The sequence below is a fragment of the Rutilus rutilus genome, assembly GCF_951802725.1.
Source record: "Rutilus rutilus genome assembly, chromosome: 19".
Lineage (NCBI taxonomy): Eukaryota > Metazoa > Chordata > Actinopteri > Cypriniformes > Leuciscidae > Rutilus > Rutilus rutilus.
The window spans coordinates 11,087,782-11,112,801 of NC_140232.1; the positions used below are offsets into that span (position 1 = coordinate 11,087,782).

Sequence of the window (25,020 nt, forward strand, 5' to 3'; positions counted from 1 at the left end):
TGTATACAATTAAATATTCAGACCACCCCTAATTCTTTACTAATTCTTAAATAATTAAGATAATTCTTAACTAAATAGTATGTTGCAGTGATCAAATTAAATTGAGTTTGTTTTTCTTTCTTTGTTTTCCAGTGGGCCACAGTGAGGATGGAAAGAGGAGCCAAGGAGAAAAACCATCTTCTGTACAAGCCTTACAGTCTTAATAGTAAGTATGTCAGTGTCTGTGTAAGCACTGTGTACAATTACACCTATGGGAAAATGATCTATTGCTCCTGTGTGCTCATCTGCTTATTAGTCTGTATGACATTGCTTGTTTTGGTGTGTCTCCTGTGCTTGGTTGATCTCACAGGACTTGTACCGTGGTTGGTTTTGTCAGCTGGCCTATCCACAGAAAGATCAGACAACAATTAATTGCGGTCACACTACATTTGTGTCCCATTTGCTTGTGTTTGCATTTGCTTGAGTTGTTTCACGACATTATATAATGTTTGAACTTTTTTTTTTTTTTTTTTTGATTCAAAATTTTTATTAATTTACAAATTGTTCGGGAATTTACAGTTAAAGACACAAGGACCAGATATGATTAATTAAGACCAGGAGTTAGAAGTGCAGTCAATTTAAGACAAGAGTCAGAATTATAATAAATTAAAGAAAAGTTTGACTGAAGATAGTTTGCAGTTTCATCAGGCAGAAGTCAGCTTCAAGACTTACAAGGAGTTCATAGGCCGCCCTGTTACAGTTACTAAGATCACAGCAGTTATACCCTTCACCTACGTTATTGCTTCAGGTTGAATGATTCTGATTGGCTAAGAAATAGATCAACATAGTACATTTCCACACATGGACTGATAGGTAGTAGCACATCTCCATAGTTCTGTACGGCTGCCACCAGGACCCTATGTTAGGTATGAATGAGGTCACAAGACTGTGTGTCTAGGCGTCAGCATGTCGAAGAAAACAAGTCAGTCAATATCCAATAATGCCACTTGTTCCTTGGCCTGTAACCAAGAATACTAACACACACATAGACACACAGCTTCTTCAAGGTTGGATTTGGTCGGGCTCTAACTATAAACAGGAGATTCTTCCCAAAACATCAAGAAAACATGTTCTTTCTCTCAATGAGAGGACACTTTAATGTAGAACAGGAAAGTAAATGCTAAGAAACGGTCACTTAAACTATTGGTTCCAATGACCCTTGTGACCTATAGTCATGATGATGAGCTAGAAGAACAGAGATATGTTTTAACACATGTTGAGCTCAAACAGTAGAGCATTGGTGCTTGCAACGCCAAGGTCATGGGTTCGATTCCCAGGGAAAGCAAGAACTGATAAGAATGTAAATGTGTACCTTGAAATGTAATGTAAGTCGCTTTGGATAAAAGCGTCTGCCAAATGCGTAAATGTAAATGTAAATGTAAAACGAATCCACATTTCATTTCTGGAAGCCGGGCTAAATGAGCGAACACTGTTACTGCATTCCTGGCATGGGCTCAGATATTTAATACAGACATTAAAGAATACATGAAAAGAACATTTCAGTAATCACACTGGTAACTTCTATAACGAAGTAAAATCTCATAAGCTAAGAGAAGTCATTCAACTCATTTGATATTTAGAAGCATAAATATTGATTAATACCTTGATTATAATCACTCATTAGATATACATCGAAGCAGCAGTGGATTCCAGAATCCACTCTCTTCAAAATTGACTTAATTACGCCCTAGACTGTGACATTATGTGCTCTGTTATATAATGTTCTGAATTTTGCTCTTCACAAAGACACTGTATGTTTGCATTATCATTTTATCTCAGGCATTATCGCTAAAGAACCCACGTCACTGGAAGATGAGCTCAAAGAGATTCGGCGAAACGGGAGCGGCCGAGAGTTGGATGGCTCCGCCTCCGCCGCCACAGGCCCCTCCCCTTCCTCATCAGAGTTTGAAATGTCAGACACCTTCTACTTTTGCCGCCGTGGCATTGAAAGCATCGTAGATGACGAGGTTACCAAATGTTTCTCGGCAGAAGAACTTGAGTCGTGGAACCTGCTGACCAGGAGCAACTATAACTTCCAGCACATTAGCACCAGACTGACCGTGCTGTGGGGTTTTGGCGTCATCATCCGTTATGGGTTCCTGTTGCCCCTCAGGTGAGCAAGAAGAAAAATGGGGCTCGATAAAAGTCAGAGATATTAAAATTCAGGCTGATGCTAATTACTATTTTCGTTTTATGGCCAATAACCCATAAATGGCTGCTATTATAATTTTATGGTGTTTTGTCTAACTAAATAAAAAAATTAAATACTAAAATTAAAGTAATCACAAATTTTTGCATCACTTCATTTTAATGTACAGTATGAAAAATGGATTTTCATTTTGAGGCTTACCAAAGATTACATTTGACAATGACAATCTCTCATTTTGATAATAATAATGGATGTGAAACCAATATATTGTGCATCCTTTTTAAAATAATACAAATAAACCCTTATTTATGGAATAATCAAATGTGAATATTAGCGAGAAGAATTCTAAAATAATAAATAATAAAATGAGGCCAATGCTAACAACAAACAAGTGGTATTACCATTGGTTTATGACACGTGTTCCATGCTAATATTATGTATTTCTGTACATGTACCATGGTAGTGCCTTGGTTATCTTTGAAGTACCTTGGTGTGCAAAGTAACACCATGGTATGAACAAATGATTATGTTATTGCCCTGACTGAGCGCTAACTGCCACAGTATGTTTACACAGTATGAATACCAAAAAAAAAAAATATTCAAATTAGAAACGGCTGCTTCATGAAGAAAGGAGCAGAGGGCACTGCTCATTTACATGTCTATGGAAAATACATAAAAGATATGGTATTGTTGGGTACATTAACTACATTTTGAGGTCCGCTGTATGTAATATAGCAACGAAAAAAATTCTGCAGCACTTGTAAACTGTTAATGGCTTTGTAAAGTGCTGTCAGAATAAATATTAAATATTAGTTTTGGTTGGCTGATGTTATAATTTGACATCATTCTAATTGGTCCATTCTGAGACGTTTGCTCTGCTTTGGCACGCACGTCTGAATTTAGTGTCTTAAAATACAGGCTAATTCTGCTGCCCCTCAGGGCCATATGGAGCTTCTGTAGGATTAATGTCAGTCAGGGCAATGGCCTTAACCCACATCCCTTAATAGAAACACTTCACCATCCTGTGTGCACATTTGAGAAGAGGAAGAGTGCCTGATATCTGAGCTCTGTTTAATCTGATGTGCCCACCTGGGTATTGTGCGATTAATTGCACAACTGCATCCATTAGGTCAAAGTTATGGTGGAGTGGGTAGTGCATGTGCTCCTGGAGTTATGATCATATAACTAATGTAGGATGTAGGTTTGAATTCGACCTGTGACAAATTCCAGAAGGGATGGGTATTGTTTGAAAATGAATCAATTCCGATTCTACTTATCGATTCCAATTTTAATACCAGTAGACGTGATTAACTGGTTGAAATTTGTGAAATTTTGGAGTATCGTCTCTATCGCGGTTACGGTCACGTGGTGTCGCCTTCACAAAAACATATCATATGAATGTGTTTTTAAAACAAGTAGTAATTTTAAACCGTTTAAGCGCAGTAAGCAGCAAAAGAGGACTGTATGCTCTCGGTATATGCGTGCGCTTGTCTGAGAACACACCTGAAACGTGCGCACATGAAGCCCCTGCTCATACAGCGCTTGAGTACTGAACTCTTTGGGCTTAAACGGTCCAATACACACACACTTATGTTTCAAAATGCCCCTCTTTGCAAGTATCCTCATAAACACAGTCTTTATGCATTAAGTGAACAATTGCGAAAGAATGCGCATATCAGTATATTAGGTCTGCGCATTCGGTCTTAAAGTGGCAGCGGTCACTGTGCCGGTAATGTTAATCAAACAATCTCATTGCTCGGGTCTTTACTGAACTACTTTTGTCACTTTAATAAGAATATATAATATAATGTATGTTTAATTTACACTGTGAAGACAATGCAGTGTAATTTTTGATTACTTTATACAATTTATGTAGTAGCCTTTTTCTATAGTCCTATCTAGTGCTTGTAGTTTTTCAGGTAGGTCTATTTAATTTGTGTCTGTTCTATTATAGCTTTTTTGTCCTATTGCTTGTAATTCGTTTCTTTGTTCCTATTTTATCACTGATTGTTTACTTATCTTCTTCAGTAAGCATGAGTTTTTTTTGGTTTTTTATGTTGGTTTGGCTAGTATTAGTTTTTTTGTGAAATTGAAATTAGTGATGAGATTTATGAGATTTCAGTGGCATCAAAAAGTGTGATATAACTTTATTTAAAGCACAAATAATTACTCTGTGATATTTATCGTTATCGTGAAATAAAATGACTCAGTCATTTTCGACTGAAAACATTGAATCAAACATTTATATATCAAACATATTTATTCTGTCTTTTGGCAAAACGTTTTGTTGCCGCTGATTACCTTGAATAAAAATCAGCAGCCTAAAGAACACTAACACTCTTTATGGTTTTGAACAAAAATACCACAGAAAAAAACAACTGGACTAACTAATATAAAGTTCAAACATTATTGAATATTAGTCATTTGTAATGCAATCTTAAGTAATAAATTAAGAACAAAGAAACAAATTAGCAATAGCACAACTGGTACTGAAATTGTAATCAAATGTAAAATAACACTACATACTTTTCTTTTTATAAATAAAATATAGATGAATCCTTATTAAAGTTACAAAAGTTATTCATTCAAGATCAGTGGGTGATTTTCTTTTTCTTTTGTTCTTTAATTAACGTTAATGACAGCTTGCAGCAGGTATATTAGGCTGCTGTCACTTTAAGACCTCATGCTGGATCCAATACTCTGACGCACATGCATTTTCTTTACTTAAGACAACCTGCTGTGTTTACGATAATATTTGGCATTATTTTGTGTGCATTCAAGTGCGAGAAGATGTGTACGAGAACTCAATTCAGTATTGCGCACTATATAAGAGGCTTTTTTTTATTCTACATGGAGCATGTCATACCTTCTTACGTTTAACAAATCCAGAGAAATGCAAAGAAAAAGGTTTAAAGGGTACATTTTGTAATGATTGTTCCAATGTTTGAGTTGAAATGTCTTGTTTTTTGGTTTATCAGGCTAACATTAGCAATCACAGGAATAAGCCTATTGGTTGTCTTCACCACCATTATTGGTCTTCTGCCCAATGGGAGGTAAGAAACTTGATTTTATATTAAAAAAAGCCTTTTTTGTTATTTGTTTTGCTTTCTTATACTAGTGCTGGACCAGTCTGTGAGACCAATAAATTGTCAGATATTTTGAAGTTAGTTATAAGTTTGTTCAGGAGTGTGATTTAATATGGATGTTAACCCTGTGTGTTTGCAGGTTGAAAAATTTTCTCAGTGAAACAGTGCACCTGATGTGTTACCGTATCTGTGTGAGAGCGCTGACTGCTATCATCACATACCATCACAGGTAAAACGCCACAGATCATACGCATGCTTTCTGGAAATCTCCAACCGTCAGGAGCCTTGGCATTATGGGTCATTGTGGAATCTGACAGTCACATGCAATCACACACAATCATGTACAATCAAACAAACACTCGCAAACATGCACAATAACACACCCACAATCACTCTTGCAATCAGACACTAACTATACAGTGTATATATATATATATATATATATATATATATATATATATATAGTTCAAACTATAGCTTTTCCACCATCGGGCCAAACCGTTCGCGTTGCTTAACCGTTCCACTCCGTGCCAACCCAGCCTAGCCGGTACAGATATGTTTTCATTTTTCACTGTGGGGCTGATAACAGCGCTCTTTTGGAATGTACTGTAATACAAATGCGTCAGCCACTGCCTTGGTAATGCAGAAGTTTACAGACGTGTGATATGTAAATAGCAACTGCGTTATGGAGGATGATCAGATATTTCACAAAAATCACATGCTCACAATCACTCTCGCAATCAGACACTAACTATCAATCAGCCTAAACACACACACACACACACACACACACACACACACACACACACACACACACACACACACACACACACACACACACACACACACACACACACAGAAACACAGAAACAATTAACCCTTTCAGAACTTCTTTCTCAAATACACACATGCTCACAATTACTCTCGCAATCAGACACTAACTATCAATCAGCCTATAAGAGACACACGCACACACAGAACTTCTTTCTCATATACACACAAATACAAACTCTCCATTGCATAGCATCTGTCAATCACACACACATGCTCACAATCAGACACCCATAATTAAACAGTCTCATACTATCACAATCACATAATTAGACGCTCACAAACACTCAGAGGGTCACAATAAGGGGCTGTTTACACAACACTTTCAAATAAATAAGTAAAGTTTTGGGTGCCTGAAAATGCAAACGGTCTCCATGTAAATAAAAAAACGCTAATCTAATGTGAATATAACACAGACACACACACGCAATTAACCCTTTCAGAACTTCTTTCTCAAATACACACAAATACACACATTCACCATTGCATAGCGTCTGTCAATCACACACACATCTTCAAAATCAGTAAACTTGCATTCAAACACATACTTACACACACACACACACACACACACACACACACACACACACACACACACACACACACACACACACACACACACACACACACACACACACACACACACACACTCTCAAAAGCACATGCTCATTATCACTCTCACAATCAGATATTCACAATCAAACACTCAATAAATGCACTCACAGACACTCACAATCAGAGGCTTACAATCACAAACACTCACACACACTGTCACAATCAGACACATGCATCCCACTTATACTCTCTCAACCAGGCACTCACAAACACATACAGTATATGCTCACAATCATTCACTCTAACAGTCACTCAAAAACACACACGTTTACAATGCTACAACACCCTCACAATCATGCACTCAAATGACACTCCCAATCGCACACCCGGTCATACATTCTAAATAACACGCTCACAGCTCTCTCTGTTCTTCAAACCTGTCTGACTATCCTCCTTGGGACACAAACGGAAACATTTTGAAGGATGTTCTATTCACTCTTTTCCATGCAATTACAGTAAATGAGAACTGGTTCTTGAGAATGTTAACTCCTCTTGCATGTTCTGTATAGATGGTTCAGATTTTGATGTTATCTGACACACAAACAGCGTGGGGTCAGAGTTCATGACACCGGAAGGTAACAGTGAGTTAACAGGGGCTTTGTGTCTTAGTTACAGGTCAGGTAAACTTGATTCATCTCATTTTGAACTTCTCCAGTGCTCTCTTTGTCATTATCTCAGCCTGTCATTCCTGTCATTCTTTCTCTCAGGACCTCTCCCTTGACCAGTCAAACTGGTTCCTTTAATATGAAGATGCTACTAAACTATTGGTTGCCAGTACAAACTCTTAACCTGTTTACCTTACCATAAACATTGCTCTCCATGTTTCTCCTGTAACTATTTACACTCACAATCTCCTATCTGTGTCTTTCTCTGGAACAGTGAAAATAAACCCAAGAATGGAGGCATCTGTGTTGCCAACCACACTTCACCCATTGATGTCATTATACTGGCCAGTGATGGATGCTATGCAATGGTGAGTGTGTGTGTATTCATGTGTATTTGAGAAAGAAGGTCAGAGGGTAAATAAATTGTGTGTGTGTGTGTGTGTGTGTGTGTGTTAAAGGTGGGTCAGATCCATGGGGGCCTGATGGGGCTCATTCAGAGGTCTATGGTGAAAGCTTGTCCACACATTTGGTTTGAGCGATTAGAAGTCAAAGATCGCCATCTAGTGGCTAAAAGGTAACTCAGCATCAACACTTTTCTTTGGATTTCTTTGGATTTTGAACAGAAGTGCTGTGGCCAGTTGCATAAACTGCTTAGACAAGTCTTATTTTTTTCTTCAAGGCCGGTCATAACTTTTTAAAGTCAGTTACATAAAAAGGTAGATCGGTATCATTTGAATTGGAAAAGTAAGACTGATTTAACCCCTTGGTTAAAGGGGTCATGAATTGAGAAATCAAATTTACTTTAATCTTTTGAAAAATGGTCATTGCACTATACAAATATCCTGTAAGTTTCTGAACACAAAACTTCCTTGTTAGTCCAAAAGCAGCTTTTATTGAAGCCAAGCTCAGAAAACGACTCGTTTCGTATTTTGTCACATTATTACGCCATAGTGCAACGAAAGAACGCCTTATGTAGAAGAAGATCTACATCACTGCCTCTTTAGCCCCGCCAACTGAGAGACGCAAACACAGGATTACTCCAGCCACAATACGATAGAGATCCCTGTGAGAAGCAACACCAAAGATTCTTTTATTTTACTGGATAAACAAATAGCGTGCGTGCGACGGTAGGCTGCGCGCAGTAGGCTAAATTATTTACGACAGCAGTAATGGACAATTCCGCTTCCAACCTGTTGGGGGACCGCAGAGGAAAAGTGCTTTGGTGTTGCTTTAATGCTTTAATGTGCCAAGTTATGGAAAAACACCATCTTGTAATCCTAACAAAAAGGAAAACTTGGATGAACTTTATTTTTAATGAAGTTCCAGTCAGATTGCGTCAGTAAGATGCTGTTCGTTTATTGACTTCATTTTACTGCAGATTCCTTTTTAAACAAGACACGGTTAGACGCAGGCTTTTCAGAGAGATTGAAAATAAAAGATGATGCAGTGCCAACTACATTGGATATGACAGTAATGTCACAATACTCAAGTGTAACAGTGTTTTCACCATGTGTCACTATTGCTTTGTCTGACACAGATCGTTTGATGTATCGAGTATTTATACTGTAGCGCCGCAGTCAAACTGAACAGTTGTGATTCGCTGTTCTTTCCTTTGCTATGGCATTAATGAAGAAAGCACGTTAGAGAACGCTTTTGTTATTGTTCTGATCTAAGCCATTCACTGTAATTCTGAATAAAAGTGACGGTGAGCAACATTTGTTTTGTCATCAGTAAGACATTACAACACAGTTCATTTTATTTAAAACACAACGCTTCAAATGACAATACGTTTTTCACTTCATCGAGAAGGATGAACTATGAATAGCCTTTAATAACGACAATGTGACAAACAACGGTACATTCATTCATAATTCTATTTACCCGAAACACAGAAAGTCATCCTTTTAACTCCATATACTTATGCTTTATAAGTCTTGGTTGTGGCAAATAAAGTTTATGTAATAATATGCATAAATGTTTCACATGGTTGGCAGACGTTTCAACTATGTAACAATGTATTTTTCAAAATCTGAAGTTTTCAAAACAATTCCACACATGTAATGACAGGGACGTTTACAATATTTGAATATGCAAAACTGCTACCCACTCATAGCAGTGGGTGTTTACTTCCAAGTCTTGAATGCGGCACGCCTATCACAACTGAGTGTTCGAAAGAGACCCAGAGCCTAAAAAATTACACTACTTTTTTTTTTTTTTTTTTTTAAATCGTATATCAGTCTATTATGATAAAATATTATCTTTAAATGCATGCTTTTTCTTTTTACATATGTTTTGGTGATTATTTTATTTGCCTCTAGATTCTTGAATTGTACTATTTTAATTGAAAATAAGCATTTTTTTTTACATTGTTTCACAATAAATACCTCATTCCAGTCCAGGGGCCCGTTCTTCGTACGTCGCTAACTCAGTTAGCTGGATTTGATTGTTGGGGATTTGGCATGATCTTGGATTGTTTGGTTCTTCGACGCTCATCCTGGACTTGCTGTCATAGCAACAGGTGCGCAATCTTAAACCTGCTCGGGAGCAGGCTTATTTCATGTTATCAGGATTAGACTGCGGCTTTATAAGCGGAGCTGATACGGGAAGTCCAGCGCAGCGCGATAGTGCACTTTCTGAGATATATATTTTTTCTCGTGACTCGTGAGATTGTCGTTTACATTATTAATTTGTTGGAAACGCACATTTATTTTCGACTTGTCGGAGTCGGGCTTTAACTACAGCACAAACTGTTTGCATTGCCCTAAGATTATTTGCGAGTGGCTCTTTCCTTTACACTATTGGAGATGCGGAGAACTTGATGGAAAGTGCTGTCTGTCGTGTCATTCGGAGTTTACCTGGCGCTTTTAGGTTTAAAAAACAGTTTTAGGTTGTGTTTTTTTGGCATTTCCAAGCCACTTAAGACCCAATGTTGTAAAGCATTTTTTTTAAAGCCTTTTTTCTTTTTTTTCTTTTTTTTTAGGCTATCATAATTTTTTATGAAGATCATGCAATCATGACCATGCCGATTACACTATATGTCACTCAGGCTTCACTAACGTGATTGGTAGACTATAGGCTATAGACTGCCATCAAGGCCTCAATGAAGGGGATTATGTGAACAGAAAGAGGGTTCACAATGTAAATGTGCAGCCCAGTTACTATTGTGATTCTTAATATTCCAGATTAGTAATAGGCCTATTATATAAAAAAAAAGAAAAAAAAAGGCAGTTGACTAAAATCTTCCATATCACAAATGTGAAAGCAAAATGTCCAGGATCTGTGCATGACTTAAGCATTTTCAGAGATTCACATTTATGCACATTATTTGAAAGTGGTAAAGAAAGTTCCACACTTAAATATCAAGATCACTGTATTACATACACTTATGCTGATCCTAACAGAACTGCATTTTTTCATAGGTGATTATGACATATTCCTGCCTGCAGACAGGTGTTTTATGACCCCATTCCCTGACCCAAACCAGTTACAATGCAGCTCTAGCCAGGACAAGGGCACACAATGAAATGAACTTTGGCTAACTAAAGGGAAGATGTCAGTGTCTGAAAACTCTTGAGGGTTGAACACCTGACAGGGCCTGTGACATTGTTGCATGTGCCATATTACACAACATTGCCAAAAAAACACACTTTTCATTAAATGTTTAATAAAATACAAATATGCTTAGTTCCTTGAGTTTTATTTCAGTTGTTCTTTGTAAAGAAAAGCCAGTGGTCAAGTGCCTGCAACAAGAGATATTAGACACATGCCTCATGCAACAAATAAAAAGGAAAAGTTGGCTCTACACTGCCCACCTGTAGGCCTATGTCTCCTCTGTCTGTGCAGACTCTTCTGTAGGCCTTTCTGTAGATGTGGAATCCTGCAACTTATATTGCAGCCATAAAGCATACAAGTATAAATGAAGTAAAGTTCTTTATGCACTTGCAGATAGGCTAGTTCCTCCGACAGTTATCTGAGAGGGTTTATTCACTGTCCAGTGCAATGGAAACATATGGACATTACAAAGTCTTATACTTTATTTATTTTGGAAAGTTAGAAAATGTCCACTTACTGCACATATTTTTTCAGCCACCACTTTCTTGGGAACAGATACAAGTGTTAATATTTTTACATTAACATAAGTTTATCAGTTTTCACTTTCACAAGTCAAAGCAATTCATCATTACTCAAGATTTAACAGTTGAAATGACTTATGCCTTAATTTAATGCAGCAAAAATTATTTTACAGTGTAGGCTACTAAGATCTTTTCTTTTCTCAACCTTTTTCTTGGTTGCTTTTATAATCAGACAACCATTTATTTAACAGTGCCTTTTATAAAAGAGACTATATAACAAAAAATTACCATTATGTAGAATATTTTTGTACTTCACTTTTATTTGTTCCCATGTTCTAGTGTGGTGACTCTGACATTACAATGAACAAAGTAATTATGCAATTATTAAAATACAAAAATTTAGGCTAATAAGTGGTAAAAACATCTAACATGGCCACTTCTAACGGATTTAAATTGTCTGCTACTTTTTGCCAGCCCTCTCTCCTGGCTTTTGTAGACTTTGAGGTGTTCCCTGGCGTTTTAATTAAACATTAAAATTCCGAATAAACTTTGACTATTAGTTCTTGCTCTGCTAAGGAGAAAAACTGTGCGCACTCTTTGGCCACGCCCACGCTGAGCAGCCAATAGCAGCGTTGCTGATCAATGTTTCTACTATCGATACATATCCCCTTTTAACCAGCGCATGAACGCGCAATTATCTCAGATGACTCAATCCAGCTATACTAATCATAGCCGGCAATTGTGTTCGAAGAACCGAGTTAGCCAGATCATGATTAGCACAATGATATCATCTTGGATGTCTCATTTGATCTCGGATGTTTTAAGCAACGTACGAAGAACGGGCCCCAGGTCTAGTGAAAACATCAATAATAAATCATGCATTGAGTGTATCGCAGACCTCTTGTGGAAAAAAATTACATTAATCTGCATTTTATGAATACTGCCGCTAGAGGAGAGGGGCCTAAAGTTTCTCTTTGGATATTTTATATAAAGCAAATAAACAGGAATTTGGGAACAAAACTCCAATTTGAAACTTAAATTTAGACATTTAAAAGTAAATCTTAAAATAAAAAAATATATATATTTTTTTAAATTAATTGTATTATGTATTTTTTTATGTGTGAGTTGTGTACATCTGTGTGTTTGTGTTTGTGAGTGTGTTCTGCATTGGGGATGTTCTAAAGTCTCATCCCTTTATTTAAGCGTGTGTGTGGGGGTATGGGGGTCAAATTGACCCATGAGGGAAGGATATGTTACTATTTTCATTACAACCACAAAAACTCTTAGAATCCAGTCAATTGTTTTTGTGTATTCCCATTTCAAATGTGAAAGTTTAAAGCAAACTCGTAGACCACTTAGATCGTCTAAAAATCGTTAAGTTTCTGCAACTGGTCCCTCGATTCTTCTTCTAAAAAATGCAAATTAACATTAGTAGTTCATATATCGCACTGAAACTGGTTCTTTTATAACACTCTCACATATCGTTGTTGTCATTAATCAAATGCGTTTTATTTCAGGTTGAGTGATCATGTAAAAGACAAAAGCAAACTGCCTATCCTCATATTCCCTGAAGGTAAGCTGAACTCATTCTCAGAAAGGATTATTGATGTGAAAGGGAAACTAGGGGAGACTACCCATTTTTTTTCTACATACGCTACCATTCAAAACTTTTAGGATTGGTAAGATCTTATGCTTAAGATGTATCTTATTCTGCATTTATTTGAACAAAAACACTGTAAGATATTATAGTTATTATATAATATATAATATTATAGCATTTCAAAATAACAGTTTTTTGTTTGAATATATTAAAAAAAGAAATGTTTTTTCTTTTAATATACATTTTACAATATACAACTTTACTAACCCCAAACTTTTGAATGGTAGTGTATATAATGTTAAATTCAAAGCCGTCATAACTTGACAGCAGGAAACAAATACTGGACATTCAAACATCCAAAACTCAAAATTATAATGTTTGTTGAACATTTCTTACAAAGTGAACTGGGCCCAATTGCATAAACACAGCCACTATGTTAAGACTGTGTCTTAAGAACTAGTTGGACCAACTAGATATTAATTAGGGCTAATCAGTCTTACTTTTCGGATTTCAAATTAGACCAATCTACCTTTTTGTGTAAGATGTTTTTGCAACCGGCCTTGATCACTCTTGATTTTTTTCAGGGAGAGAAAGAATGTGATGGAAAAACATTACAATTGGCCTGTTACAGTTTCTCTTCTAATAAGTGTTTTACATATGTAAGCTTATAGTGACTGCTATCACAAGTGACCTGGTTGTTATTAATATGGTCTTCCGTTTGTTTCATGTGTTCATCATATAATTTGTGTCCAGGTACCTGCATTAATAACACATCAGTAATGATGTTCAAGAAAGGAAGCTTTGAAATTGGCTCGACTGTCTACCCCGTCGCCATAAAGGTCAGAAAATATTACTTCCCTAATGAAGATTTTGGGTTAGGAACAGACCTTGATCCTTAAAGGGGCATTCCACCCATTTGAACATTGTTTTTTATTTAAAGTGGGTCATATATGTAGTCGAAATGTAAAATAAATTTTGAATTTGGTGCCTTCGTGACCGAGGAAAGACAAAAAATAACTTCAGGACGCATTTGTATGAAAGACAACAACTCCCACAATGCACCACATTGCACAGCTCCGCAAGCCACTCCCACTAATCCAGAAAGCGCATATCTGCCTATAAGAGAAATCACTCTTCCGTCTACAAGGCTAGCTACCACCAGAGCTCGAAATTCATTTCACATTCACACAAAATGTCTAGTTAGTTGGCGAACTCATTACTCCTCGTTTGTATTTCTTTCGAAAAGGTGAATTATTGCATGGTACCTGGATGTTCAGTCAGAACATATGCGGTGCGAAACTAGGATAGTTCTCAACACAAACGTCCGTGTCCTCGTCTGATTCAGAGATTTCGTCCAGGAGAAATTGTCATCGTTGAAATTCTTTGCCGCAGACGGACTATCTCTGTGTTCGTAGTTGCATCTTACAGTCTATGAGTTGCATAGTGAGATCACTGGCGCCACCAGTCCGCCCTAACTCGAGCCAGTCCGGGCTCCTCGTCCGCGGCAGGCAGGTCTTCTGCCTCGGCTGCTCTTCGCTATAATGCGGCTTGTAAAGGTAGCCACAAACACCTAATTCAAGCATCAGACTTCCGAAATCATCTTCTTCTATATCATATTGAGCACTCTCCTCCGCTATTGTCATAACTTTACATCTGTCTCCACAGCGTCTGTTAGCTTAGCTTCAAACAAGATGGAGGATATTGCTTTCAGTTTCAGAGAGTAAAGTCCCACCCACTGATCTGTAATAGGTCTGTAGCGTGAGCGGGTCCCGCCCCCTGGGAAAGATGAGGAACTAGTGCTTGTAGTCTCAACAGAAATCCCCCCCCTCTTACACTTCCTCCTACAATGACGCAAAATGACGATTTTTGTGTCATTGTAGGAGGAAGTGTAAAAGGTAAATAACGGATTTCTCCCGTCTCAGGGGAAAATGAGAGAGTGTTGCATATGGAAGTAAAATAATGTCAAATGTTTTTGAAACAAAAAGCCTGTTGAATTGCACTACTTGAAAAAAAAAAAAAAAAGGCATTGCATTAACCATGCTTGCATTTTAATGCAATGTATTTTTAAGGGCTTGCATTTTTATGGGCTGAAATTCAACATGGTTGAATATTTAAGCTGTGAATATTTCAATTAAAAACATTTCAAACACATTTTCATTATTAACAATTAAATAATCCATATTCACCTTTCATATTTCACTTCCAAAATATTCAAACTGTTTAAAAATACAACCTATAATATTCAACAGGCAATTTTCGATCCATTTTATTTCGCTTTGCAAATTCGCTTCCACAAATTGAGTGGTTCAAATTCGACAGTAAATTCAACGGAACTGCAGGAAAAGCAGTAGATTACCGAGATACTCTCCATCTGCTGTTAGTCAACCCCACCAGCAGGAGGTGCAAAAGCGCTTGTTGTTGACGAAGACAGAGCAACAGTTAGAACAAGCCATTCATTCATAAAACTCATTTAACAGCAATGCAAGTGTATTTGTGATTATTATGACGGCGGTTTTATGTTAAATTCAGTGTCTTCACGGTTACTTTCCCTGTGTAGCCTACAAGCATCTTTCTCTACCGTGAACAAGATTATAATGTTATTCCCCGATGCGGATACAGATCCAATATTACATTTTTGAGGTTGACATATATTTCTCTTGGTTGTTTAGTTGCCTTAACTTTATATTGTGGCGATGTGCTGCATGCAAGCTATTAGGGTTTCCCTCAATACTTAAGGATTCCCCAGCTGGACATATAAAACGCTTAATGTATAGCTTAATGGACTAATTACAGTGATATAAAAGACCAAACTCGCAGGCAAGCAGATTGACTCAGAATAACGCGCAAAGTTTAATGCAGAGCGTTTCCCAGTGATAGACTGGCATAAAGTTGGCTTGACGTTGGACATTCGCACATTTAGGGACCGTCTCTAAAGTCTATACGACATTGGTATATACGTTTCTAACTTCAATAGCATTTGAATAGAACGACTTACAGCCATAAAACCAACTGTAAAGTGTTCATGTAGTGTCAGGCATAATGCGCACCCTTTGGATTTTTGATATTTATTCAAATAAATTAAAGTTTGCTATTGAAGTTAGAAACGTGTATGCCAATGTTTTATGCAACTTTAGAGACGGTCCCTAAATGTGCGAATGTCCAATGTCAAGCCAATTTTACATTTATTAGGCTACATTTAGTCATTTATTTAGCAGACGTTTTTATCCAAAGCGATTTACAGTTAAACTAACAATAGGAGGAAAACAATATGCAAGTGCTATGACTCTTCCCAGTTTAAGCTAATGCAATACACGTAGGCATAGCCTACTATACTATACTGTAGAGAGAGAGAGAGAGAGAGAGAAGAGAAAGTGTTAGTATTGCTCAAGTGTTGATTTTATGCCAGTATATCACGAAACGCTCTGCATGAAACTTTGCGCGTTACGTTACGTTCATATTCTTAGTCCATCTAGCCTATATAGTAGGACAGCCTACATCCCCAATAAGGTGCGAGTTTGGTCTTTTATATCACTGTATTAGTCCATAAACTACGTTAAGCGTTTTGTCCCGACAGAAGGGGAATCCTCGAGTGTGAGGTATTGAGGGAAACCGATTATAATCCTGTTCACGTAGGTAGAGAAAGCTGATGACATGTAGGCTACACAGGGAAAGTAACAATGAAGTTATTGAATGAAACATAAACACAGCTTTTGTGTCTTTATCATCTTTTCCGCATATATACTGACACAGATAATAATTTTCATTGAATGAATGGCTTCATTGGCTTGTTCTAACTGTTGCTCTGTCTTCGTCAACAACAAGCGCTTTTGCACCTCCTGCTGGCGAGGTTGACTAACAGCAGATGGAGAGTATCTCGGTAATCTACTGCTTTTCCTGCAGTTCCGTTGAATTTACTGTCGAATTTGAACCACTCAATTTGTGGAAGCGAATTTGCAAAGCGAAATAAAATGGACCGAAAATTGCCTGTTGAATATTATAGGTTGTATTTTTAAACAGTTTGAATATTTTGGAAGTGAAATATGAAAGGTGAATATGGATTATTGAATTTTTAATAATGAAAATGTGTTTGAAATGTTTTTAATTGAAATATTCACAGCTTAAATATTCAACCATGTTGAATTTCAGCCCATAAAAATGCAAGCCCTAAAAATACAATGCATTAAAATGCAAGCATGGTTAATGCAATGCCTATTTTTTTTCAAGTAGTGCAATTCAACAGGCTTTTTGTTTCAAAAACATTTGACATTATTTTACTTAGTTGCACGACCATTCAATAGTATGACTGGGTTTCTAACAATGCAAAGCTTAATGCAAATGGGTGGAGTGTCCCTTTAAATATTAAACTTTGGTGCATAGCTCGTCCTGTGTTTGTGCAGGGTTTTACTGCATTGGTAATATTTTGGTGGCCGCCAAAATGAAACTTTGTTTTGCCAAATATTTATTTGATCATTTAATGTGAAGATGATTTAAACTGCTGAGTTTTTGTATAAGCACTTTGTGAAGATTCTAGGAGTGGGAATCACAGGGTACTTCATGATACGATACAATACGATACATGAAACATGTCTCACGATACCGATAATATCACGATACAGCAATTCTGCGATAATCGATGTATTATTAGATAATCATATACATATACATTACAATATCTGTCTAACTATAAACAAAAAGCCTGTGAAAAGCTTAAGTGCAGGTTTTCTCTCTTTATTCAAGTCCAAACTGTTAGAAAACAGCACAAAAAGTTTTTCAGTCTGTAAATTAAATTCAACATTTCAAAGTAAATTTTATGCTTATACTTTTTTAAAAGCTTAAACTGTTCTTTGTGTGAACTGACACATTTACCTACTTATCAACTTATTTTATAAACATGGTACATTTCAAAATTTCACAAGTTTTCACTTCCTTAAAATAAACTTGAGAATAGTGTTGTCAAAGATACCGACTTGTTTTTTTTTGTTTTGTTTTTTTTAATGTGACGATACCAGCATTTCCGCCTAGCATTTTGAGCGCTGTTGAGCGGATTCTTAAACAATTCTGATTGGCTGTTGTGTTCTGGCTCTCAACATATATGTCTGTGATTGGCTTCAATGATCAACGCTTCCAAAACATGTTGTAAATAGACATATTGGACGCTCTTCACCGAGCGCTTACACAGGTACACACTGGAGCGTTTGAAAGCAGGCGTCTATCAGTGGATCCCTAATATATCCGCTGATAGAAGCCTTCTTTCCAACACAGGATTGACAACCGTATTTATGTCTGATATTGAATCTGATATGTCAAATGATCTGTGCATTACGTCTCGTGTAAATGCTAAATAATTGATCTACCACTTTTTATGTAATGTGTACATTTTGTTCATTTTGTTAATAACATTTCAAATCATTTACTCTTTTAAATCATTTTACATATAAATGTACAGATTTTTACAGACGGTTTTTGATCTGTCCTGACAGTGGTTATTTTTTATTTCATGAAAAAAATAGGATAAGTTAAAATTACAAACTGTTTCTATACATTTATTTTAGACGCATTGTCAGGACTGGGCTCTCAGTTCACATGGGTACTGTACATGCAGAACAAAGTACCCATGTGAACTGATAGTGTTGATGACCCTGTTCATCCGCCACCACTGAAAACCATTTCTAACCCAGGAAAAACCCTGTTGTGCTATGATCATAAACGATACCTGAATTATACACACAGTAGTCTGAGACCACTAATAGATAGATAGAAAGATAGATAGAGAGATACTTTATTAATCATTCTTAGGAAATTAGATAAATTAGATACAATAGCAGCAACCACATTCAGTCCTCGCACACAAACAACATCAATCTATCTACTTAACTACATTCATGAAACAAAACTTTCGCTAAAGCACTCTATGCCCTATAATATATGAACTAAAACATGCTATACCCTATACTGATAATACTAAAAACAAATACGCATTCAAAATGAACTAAATCATACAAGCCCTATTTTAATAATACCAAGAACTTAAAATATTACAAACAAATGAATAAATCTAAATTAGACATCAGACTCAGTAGTTATTAGTTCTTTTTCATGCTACGTTAGTTGAATTAGTTAACAGTTTGACAAGTTTAACAAGTTGAACTGAAAAATGACCACAAGTTGTTGTGAAACCAGGAATAAAGGAGTTCACATGATTCATGTCACTAATTTGCTTATCAAATCTGTGACCTAGAAAATTCAGCATAATCTTGTTTCTGCTCAAAATCTTTAAAAGAAGAAATAATCATTATTGTGGAATTTTAAGTCACGTTTTTTTCTTTTACATTTTTTCTTTCACTGATCATTTACATAGGCAAATGTGCCCAATGCCCATTCATGTGCCTTTTACACTTGTAGCATACTGGAAATATATATTAATCCAAACTTAAAGTAATGTTCTAGAGAAATGCCTGAACTGACCAGAATGAATGAATTTGCGTTTTTAATGCTGCAGCTGGTAGACTGTAAGATTTCACTGTCGTTTTGATCTGTGAAGCTACTTTCAAAGGTTCCTCCTCTCGTACTTTATGAGCTTTTATGGTAAGAAAAATGATGAAGAGCAGATGATTAGGGATGTTGATGTCCTAGTCAGTATTTGTTAATAATAACTTTACTAAAGCAAGATAACCCTAACCATAACCCCAAAAGAGGGTTTGGATGGAGCAAGCTGTTAGTAAATCTGGCTCTAAGACATGTTTTCAGAGAAAAGCTCTTGAATTATTTTTATTTTTATATTAGCTTGCAGGAATATGTATTTAAAGCAAACATTTTTTGTGTGTTTTGTTGTTTTACCTTATTGGTGTTTTTTAAGCATAAACATCACTTAATTTCCCTATTAAAACAGTTTAAAAGTTCCCGTGGCCAGTTAGTAGAGCATGGCACTAGCCAACAGCAAGGAGTTTGATTTGTATACAAATGTATATGAAATATTGTATATAAAAATTATATTTATACTACAGGGCTGTTGAATGCTTGAATCGGATTGGTTGACAAATTATTTTCAGGGAAACGCACGACTAAAGTAGTTCCAGGCAGGTCTTGAACGCATTACATGTCCATATCTCTTTGCTAAATGATTTCAGTTATTTTAAAGGTCCTTGCAGCCTACAACAGCAAAAGAACCAAAACCCACAACGACACAGACCAAGCAAATAAATATAGTAAACAATAGGATAAAAACATCAAATTATTTCCATGTTTTTTTGCCACAAAATTACGTTTTATTATGTACGGAAACACATACAGTCTTTCTCCCGCACTCTCTCCACTCATACGCACACACACATTCAGTACGGACACACACACCGAAACGTGTTGTCAATTTTATCAATAAAACAGTTTAGCAACTTAAAAGCTACGTGACATTTCTCATTAACGAGGTAATAAAAATGCTGTTTTTGAAGCAGATATACTTACAGTTTCACTAATAGTAGAGACGCTGCTGCCGAACACTGTTGAGAGATGCACAGACTCGGGTAACTGTATTAGTTTGCTATCAGTGGCTTAAAGGGATAGTTCGCCCAAAAATGATATTTAGCCCATAATTTACTCACCCTCAAGCCGTTCGAGATGCATATGTCAATCTTTTTTCAGACGAACACATTTTCAGTTATTTTAGAAAATGTCTTAGATGTTTCAGTGGTTATAAGGTGAAGCAATGGGGTCCAGCTCGTTGAAGTCCGCAAATGAGCATGCATCCTCCACAAAAGTAATCCATCCGGCTCCAGGGGGATAACCGAAGGCCTTCTGAGGGTAATCCGTGCGGTTTTGTCGTAAAAATATACATATTTAAAACTTTATAAACGAAAATAACTGGCTTCCGGTCGCGGTCGGTGCGCGTTCATGGAGATGGATGCTGGCATATGACGTAGGACGTAGCGTAGGAAGCGTCGTGACGTAGAACGAACGTAGAGTTTTGTTTTGCTCTGCTCTCTGGCTGCACTGTCACGTTCGTTCTACGTCACGACGCTTCCATCTCCATGAACGCGCGCCGACCGCCACCGGAAGCCAGTTATTTTCGTTTATAAAGTTTTAAATATGTATATTTTTACGACAAAACCGCACGGATTACCCTCAGAAGGCCTTAGTTTATCTCCCTGGAGCCGGATGGATTACTTTTGTGGAGGATGCATGCTCATTTGCGGACTTCAACGAGCTGAACCCCATAGCCTCACACTATAACCACTGAAACATCTAAGACATTTTCTAAAATAACTGAAAATGTGTTTGTCTGAAAAAAGATTGACATATGCATCTCGAACGGCTTGAGGGTGAGTAAATCATGGGCTAAATATCATTTTTGGGCGAACTATCCCTTTAAGCCTTTGTTACTAGCTCTAAAATTACGTTTTGGAATTAGCAACGGAGGCATGGGATGAGATGCGCAAGAAATTAGTCCTACACACACTAGAGCAAATGTCTTGAAATACATAATTTGAACAATGTCTTGAGATGTGGTAACCGTAGTATAAGCAGAATAATTGACTCCGATCTGGTGAATTATTAGAAAATAATGCACACCCGAGGTGTAGCGGCCACACATAATTCATCGGCCCTTCGTCAATTATTCCTTACATAAAACATATATTTGTAACAATTCACAACGAAAGCAAAACTTAATTCAGGAAATATAATGTGAAAACAAGTGCGATTGTCTACAGTTTGTTGTCTTGTATGGATTTGATCTTGTTTTAAGAATGTTTCGATATGTTTGCCCAAAAAATCATTTGGAAATTATGTTTTTATCTTTCATCAGCATTGTGATGGGGATTGCACTGTATTTTATGTGTGTCTTTGTGCTTCTGCAGTATGACCCTCGGTTTGGGGACGCCTTCTGGAACAGCAGTAAGTTTGGGATGGTGAATTATCTGCTCAGAATGATGAGTAGCTGGGCCATCGTCTGCAGTGTGTGGTACCTGCCTCCGATGAGCCGCCAGGTAAGGCCGGCATGCACGCAAACTCATCATCTCTGTGAATGCAGTAAAATCTCTGTGGTATGAATGACCTATTTTTGCGTTGGTCCATTTAATACACAAATCAAACACAAATGAGCCTGAGTGGGTTTGGACAGCCTGTCTGAAGTTTTGTCCGCCCACCACAGATTGGAAATAGACATCTGTTTTTGCATGTGGGCATGCAAATAAACAAATAGACCATTGTTTTTGATGCATGTGTAGGCTCTCGGCTCTCCAAAAAAACGGAAATGGTCACCATAGGTAAATCATTGTGCTAATGTGTTCCGCCCCACCTTGAATGTTACAGAAGTTCTCTGGAAAATCACTGGAAGAATGTTGAAGCCCTTCCTTGATATACTTATTGCTTGTTTTAAAGTGCTCCTATAATGCGTTTTCGAATATTACTTTTCATGCAGTGTGTAATATATAGCTGTTTGCAAATGCAAAAGGTCTGCAAAGTTTTAAAGTCCTCCTGTAGTCATTAATTGTATTCCTTAGTCTAATCTTTCATCACCAAAATTACATATTTAATTTTTTTTTCCTTGAAAAAACCTTGCCTCATTTAGTATACGCGGTTCTATGAATATGCAAATTAGCCCCGCCTCCAGTCACTCACACCAGCTCAGAGATCCACTCGTTGACGATCACACGTTGACCTGATTGGTTACAAGGTAGTTTGTCATGTCAGAAACACCAGTGATTTTTGAGACCGCGCTTTTGAGACGGTCTTTGGTTCACTGCAGTTTTAAGGAGAAAATACTCCTCAATGGTGTTGACTTATGAATTTGTACATGGTTTGTCTTAAAGCATTTCTGTCACAACAGACTGGACCGTTTGACCAATCAGAGCAGAGATTAGAGAGACTGAATCTTTACACAAACTGTTTTCAGACTCTTTAAGAAATATGGTTACGTGCCATGTGTATTATGAGAACATTTAAGTGTGTTTTGACCTTGGATGTATGTAAACCTATTGTAAGAGACTTTAATATTTAAGCAACATTACTGTTGTTTTAGATAAACCTGCTATTAAAGGGATAGTTCCCCAAATATGAAAATTCACAACGCACTTACATACATTTTTTGTTTGTGTCTGTTTGTTTATGAAAGTCATACACATCAGGGATGACATGAGGGTGAGTAAATGATGAGAGAATTTTGGGTGAACTATCCCTTTAATAGAATGAGCTGAAAATAATTGTAAAAAGTATGAAAAATAAATTTCAAACTCTTAAAGCACAAGATCAAGGTTTTTGTCAAGGTCTGTTTTGTCTCCCTCAGGAAGATGAGGATGCCGTGCAGTTTGCTAACAGAGTAAAGGCAGCCATTGCCAGACAGGGTGGTCTGGTGGACCTGCTGTGGTAAGTCGGACTCAGCTATGTTAAGGCCAAAGAGAAGTAATACAAATACTAATATAAGCCGTAGATGGAGAGATATGTGGCAGCTGGCTGACTTAAACCAGAAAATGTCTGGTCTTGGCTGGTTTAAGCTGGTCTCCTAGCCTGACAAAGCCCTTCTACAGACTAAAGCCCAAAGTACACTTCTGCTGTCCATGTGAGGTGATTTCAAGCGTCCTTAGACGTCCACGCCAAAGTCCCTTTAAAGGGACACTCCACCCATTTGCATTAAGCTTTGCATTGTTAGAAACCCAGTCATACTATTGAATGGTCGTGCAACACTCTCTCATTTTCCCCTGAGACGGGAGAAATCCGTTATTTACCTCTTACACTTCCTCCTACAATGACGCAAAAATCGTCATTTTGCGTCATTGTAGGAGGAAGTGTAAGAGGGGGGGATTTCTGTTGAGACTACAAGCACTAGTTCCTCATCTTTCCCAGGGGGTGGGACCCGCTCACGCTACAGACCTATTACAGATCAGTGGGTGGGACTTTACTCTCTGAAACTGAAAGCAATATCCTCCATCTTGTTTGAAGCTAAGCTAACAGGCGCTGTGGAGACAGATGTAAAGTTATGACAATAGCGGAGGAGAGTGCTCAATATGATATAGAAGAAGAGGATTTCGGAAGTCTGATGCTTTAATCAGGTGTTTGTGGCTACCTTTACAAGCCGCATTATAGCGAAGAGCAGCCGAGGCAGAAGACCTGCCTGCCGCGGACGAGGAGCCTGGACTGGCTCGAGTTAGGGCGGACTGGTGGCGCCGGTGATCTCACTATGCAACTACGAACCGCTACGAACACAGAGATAGAGTCCGTCTGCGGCACGATGACAATTTCTCCTGGACGAAATCTCTGAATCAGACGAGGACACGGACGTTTGTGTTGAGAACTATCCTAGTTTCGCACCGCATATGTTCTGACTGAACATCCAGGTACCATGCAATAATTCACCTTTTCGAAAGAAATACAAACGAGGAGTAATGAGTTCGCCAACTAACTAGACATTTTGTGTGAATGTGAAATGAATTTCGAGCTCTGGTGGTAGCTAGCCTTGTAGACGGAAGAGTGATTTCTCTTATAGGCAGATATGCGCTTTCTGGATTAGTGGGAGTGGCTTGCGGAGCTGTGCAATGTGGTGCATTGTGGGAGTTGTTGTCTTTCATACAAATGCGTCCTGAAGTTATTTTTTGTCTTTCCTCGGTCACGAAGGCACCAAATTCAAAATTTATTTTACATTTCGACTACATATATGACCCACTTTAAATAAAAAACGATGTTCAAATGGGTGGAATGCCCCTTTAAGACAAGTCATTTCACTCGGCGGCCATCTTTGAAACGCCTCTCGGGCATGCGAGTGCAGCTCCGATCTCTTTGAATGGGGAAACATAAAATTCTCCAAAAATGTTCGCCAAGCTTACGCTTACATTTCATGTTTGAAATCACCAATGAAATCTGACAACAACTGTCTCACAAATTTTGTTTCTAAACGCTCGAATCATGACAGAAAATGACATATTTCAGGCTGGATCAAGCTAATGTGCACGCGTCTGACTGTTTCTATAGGAACCCAATTCTAACCGCAGCTGCAGTGACCCGATGACTTTACCAATCAGCGATTGGCTCTTGT

General features: G+C 37.5%; 1 protein-coding gene across 3 annotated transcripts in view; it reads left to right on the forward strand.

The window, feature by feature from the left end:
* LOC311279090 (glycerol-3-phosphate acyltransferase 4-like) overlaps window positions 1-25,020 on the forward strand; it is a 40,586-nt gene that overhangs the window by 10,055 nt on the left and 5,511 nt on the right. For 2 of the 3 annotated variants that reach the window (XM_084390353.1, XM_084390354.1), the window contains exons 3-12: window positions 133-205; window positions 1,819-2,152; window positions 5,167-5,241; window positions 5,414-5,503; window positions 7,600-7,693; window positions 7,784-7,899; window positions 12,916-12,971; window positions 13,752-13,837; window positions 21,851-21,979; window positions 23,278-23,357. In XM_084390353.1, coding sequence (XP_084246479.1) covers window positions 133-205; window positions 1,819-2,152; window positions 5,167-5,241; window positions 5,414-5,503; window positions 7,600-7,693; window positions 7,784-7,899; window positions 12,916-12,971; window positions 13,752-13,837; window positions 21,851-21,979; window positions 23,278-23,357 — 1,133 coding nt within the window. Of the gene's footprint in view, window positions 1-132; window positions 206-1,818; window positions 2,153-5,166; window positions 5,242-5,413; window positions 5,504-7,599; window positions 7,694-7,783; window positions 7,900-12,915; window positions 12,972-13,751; window positions 13,838-21,850; window positions 21,980-23,106; window positions 23,133-23,277; window positions 23,358-25,020 lie in introns of all 3 variants that reach the window. The other variant, XR_014625520.1, reaches the window with a different exon arrangement.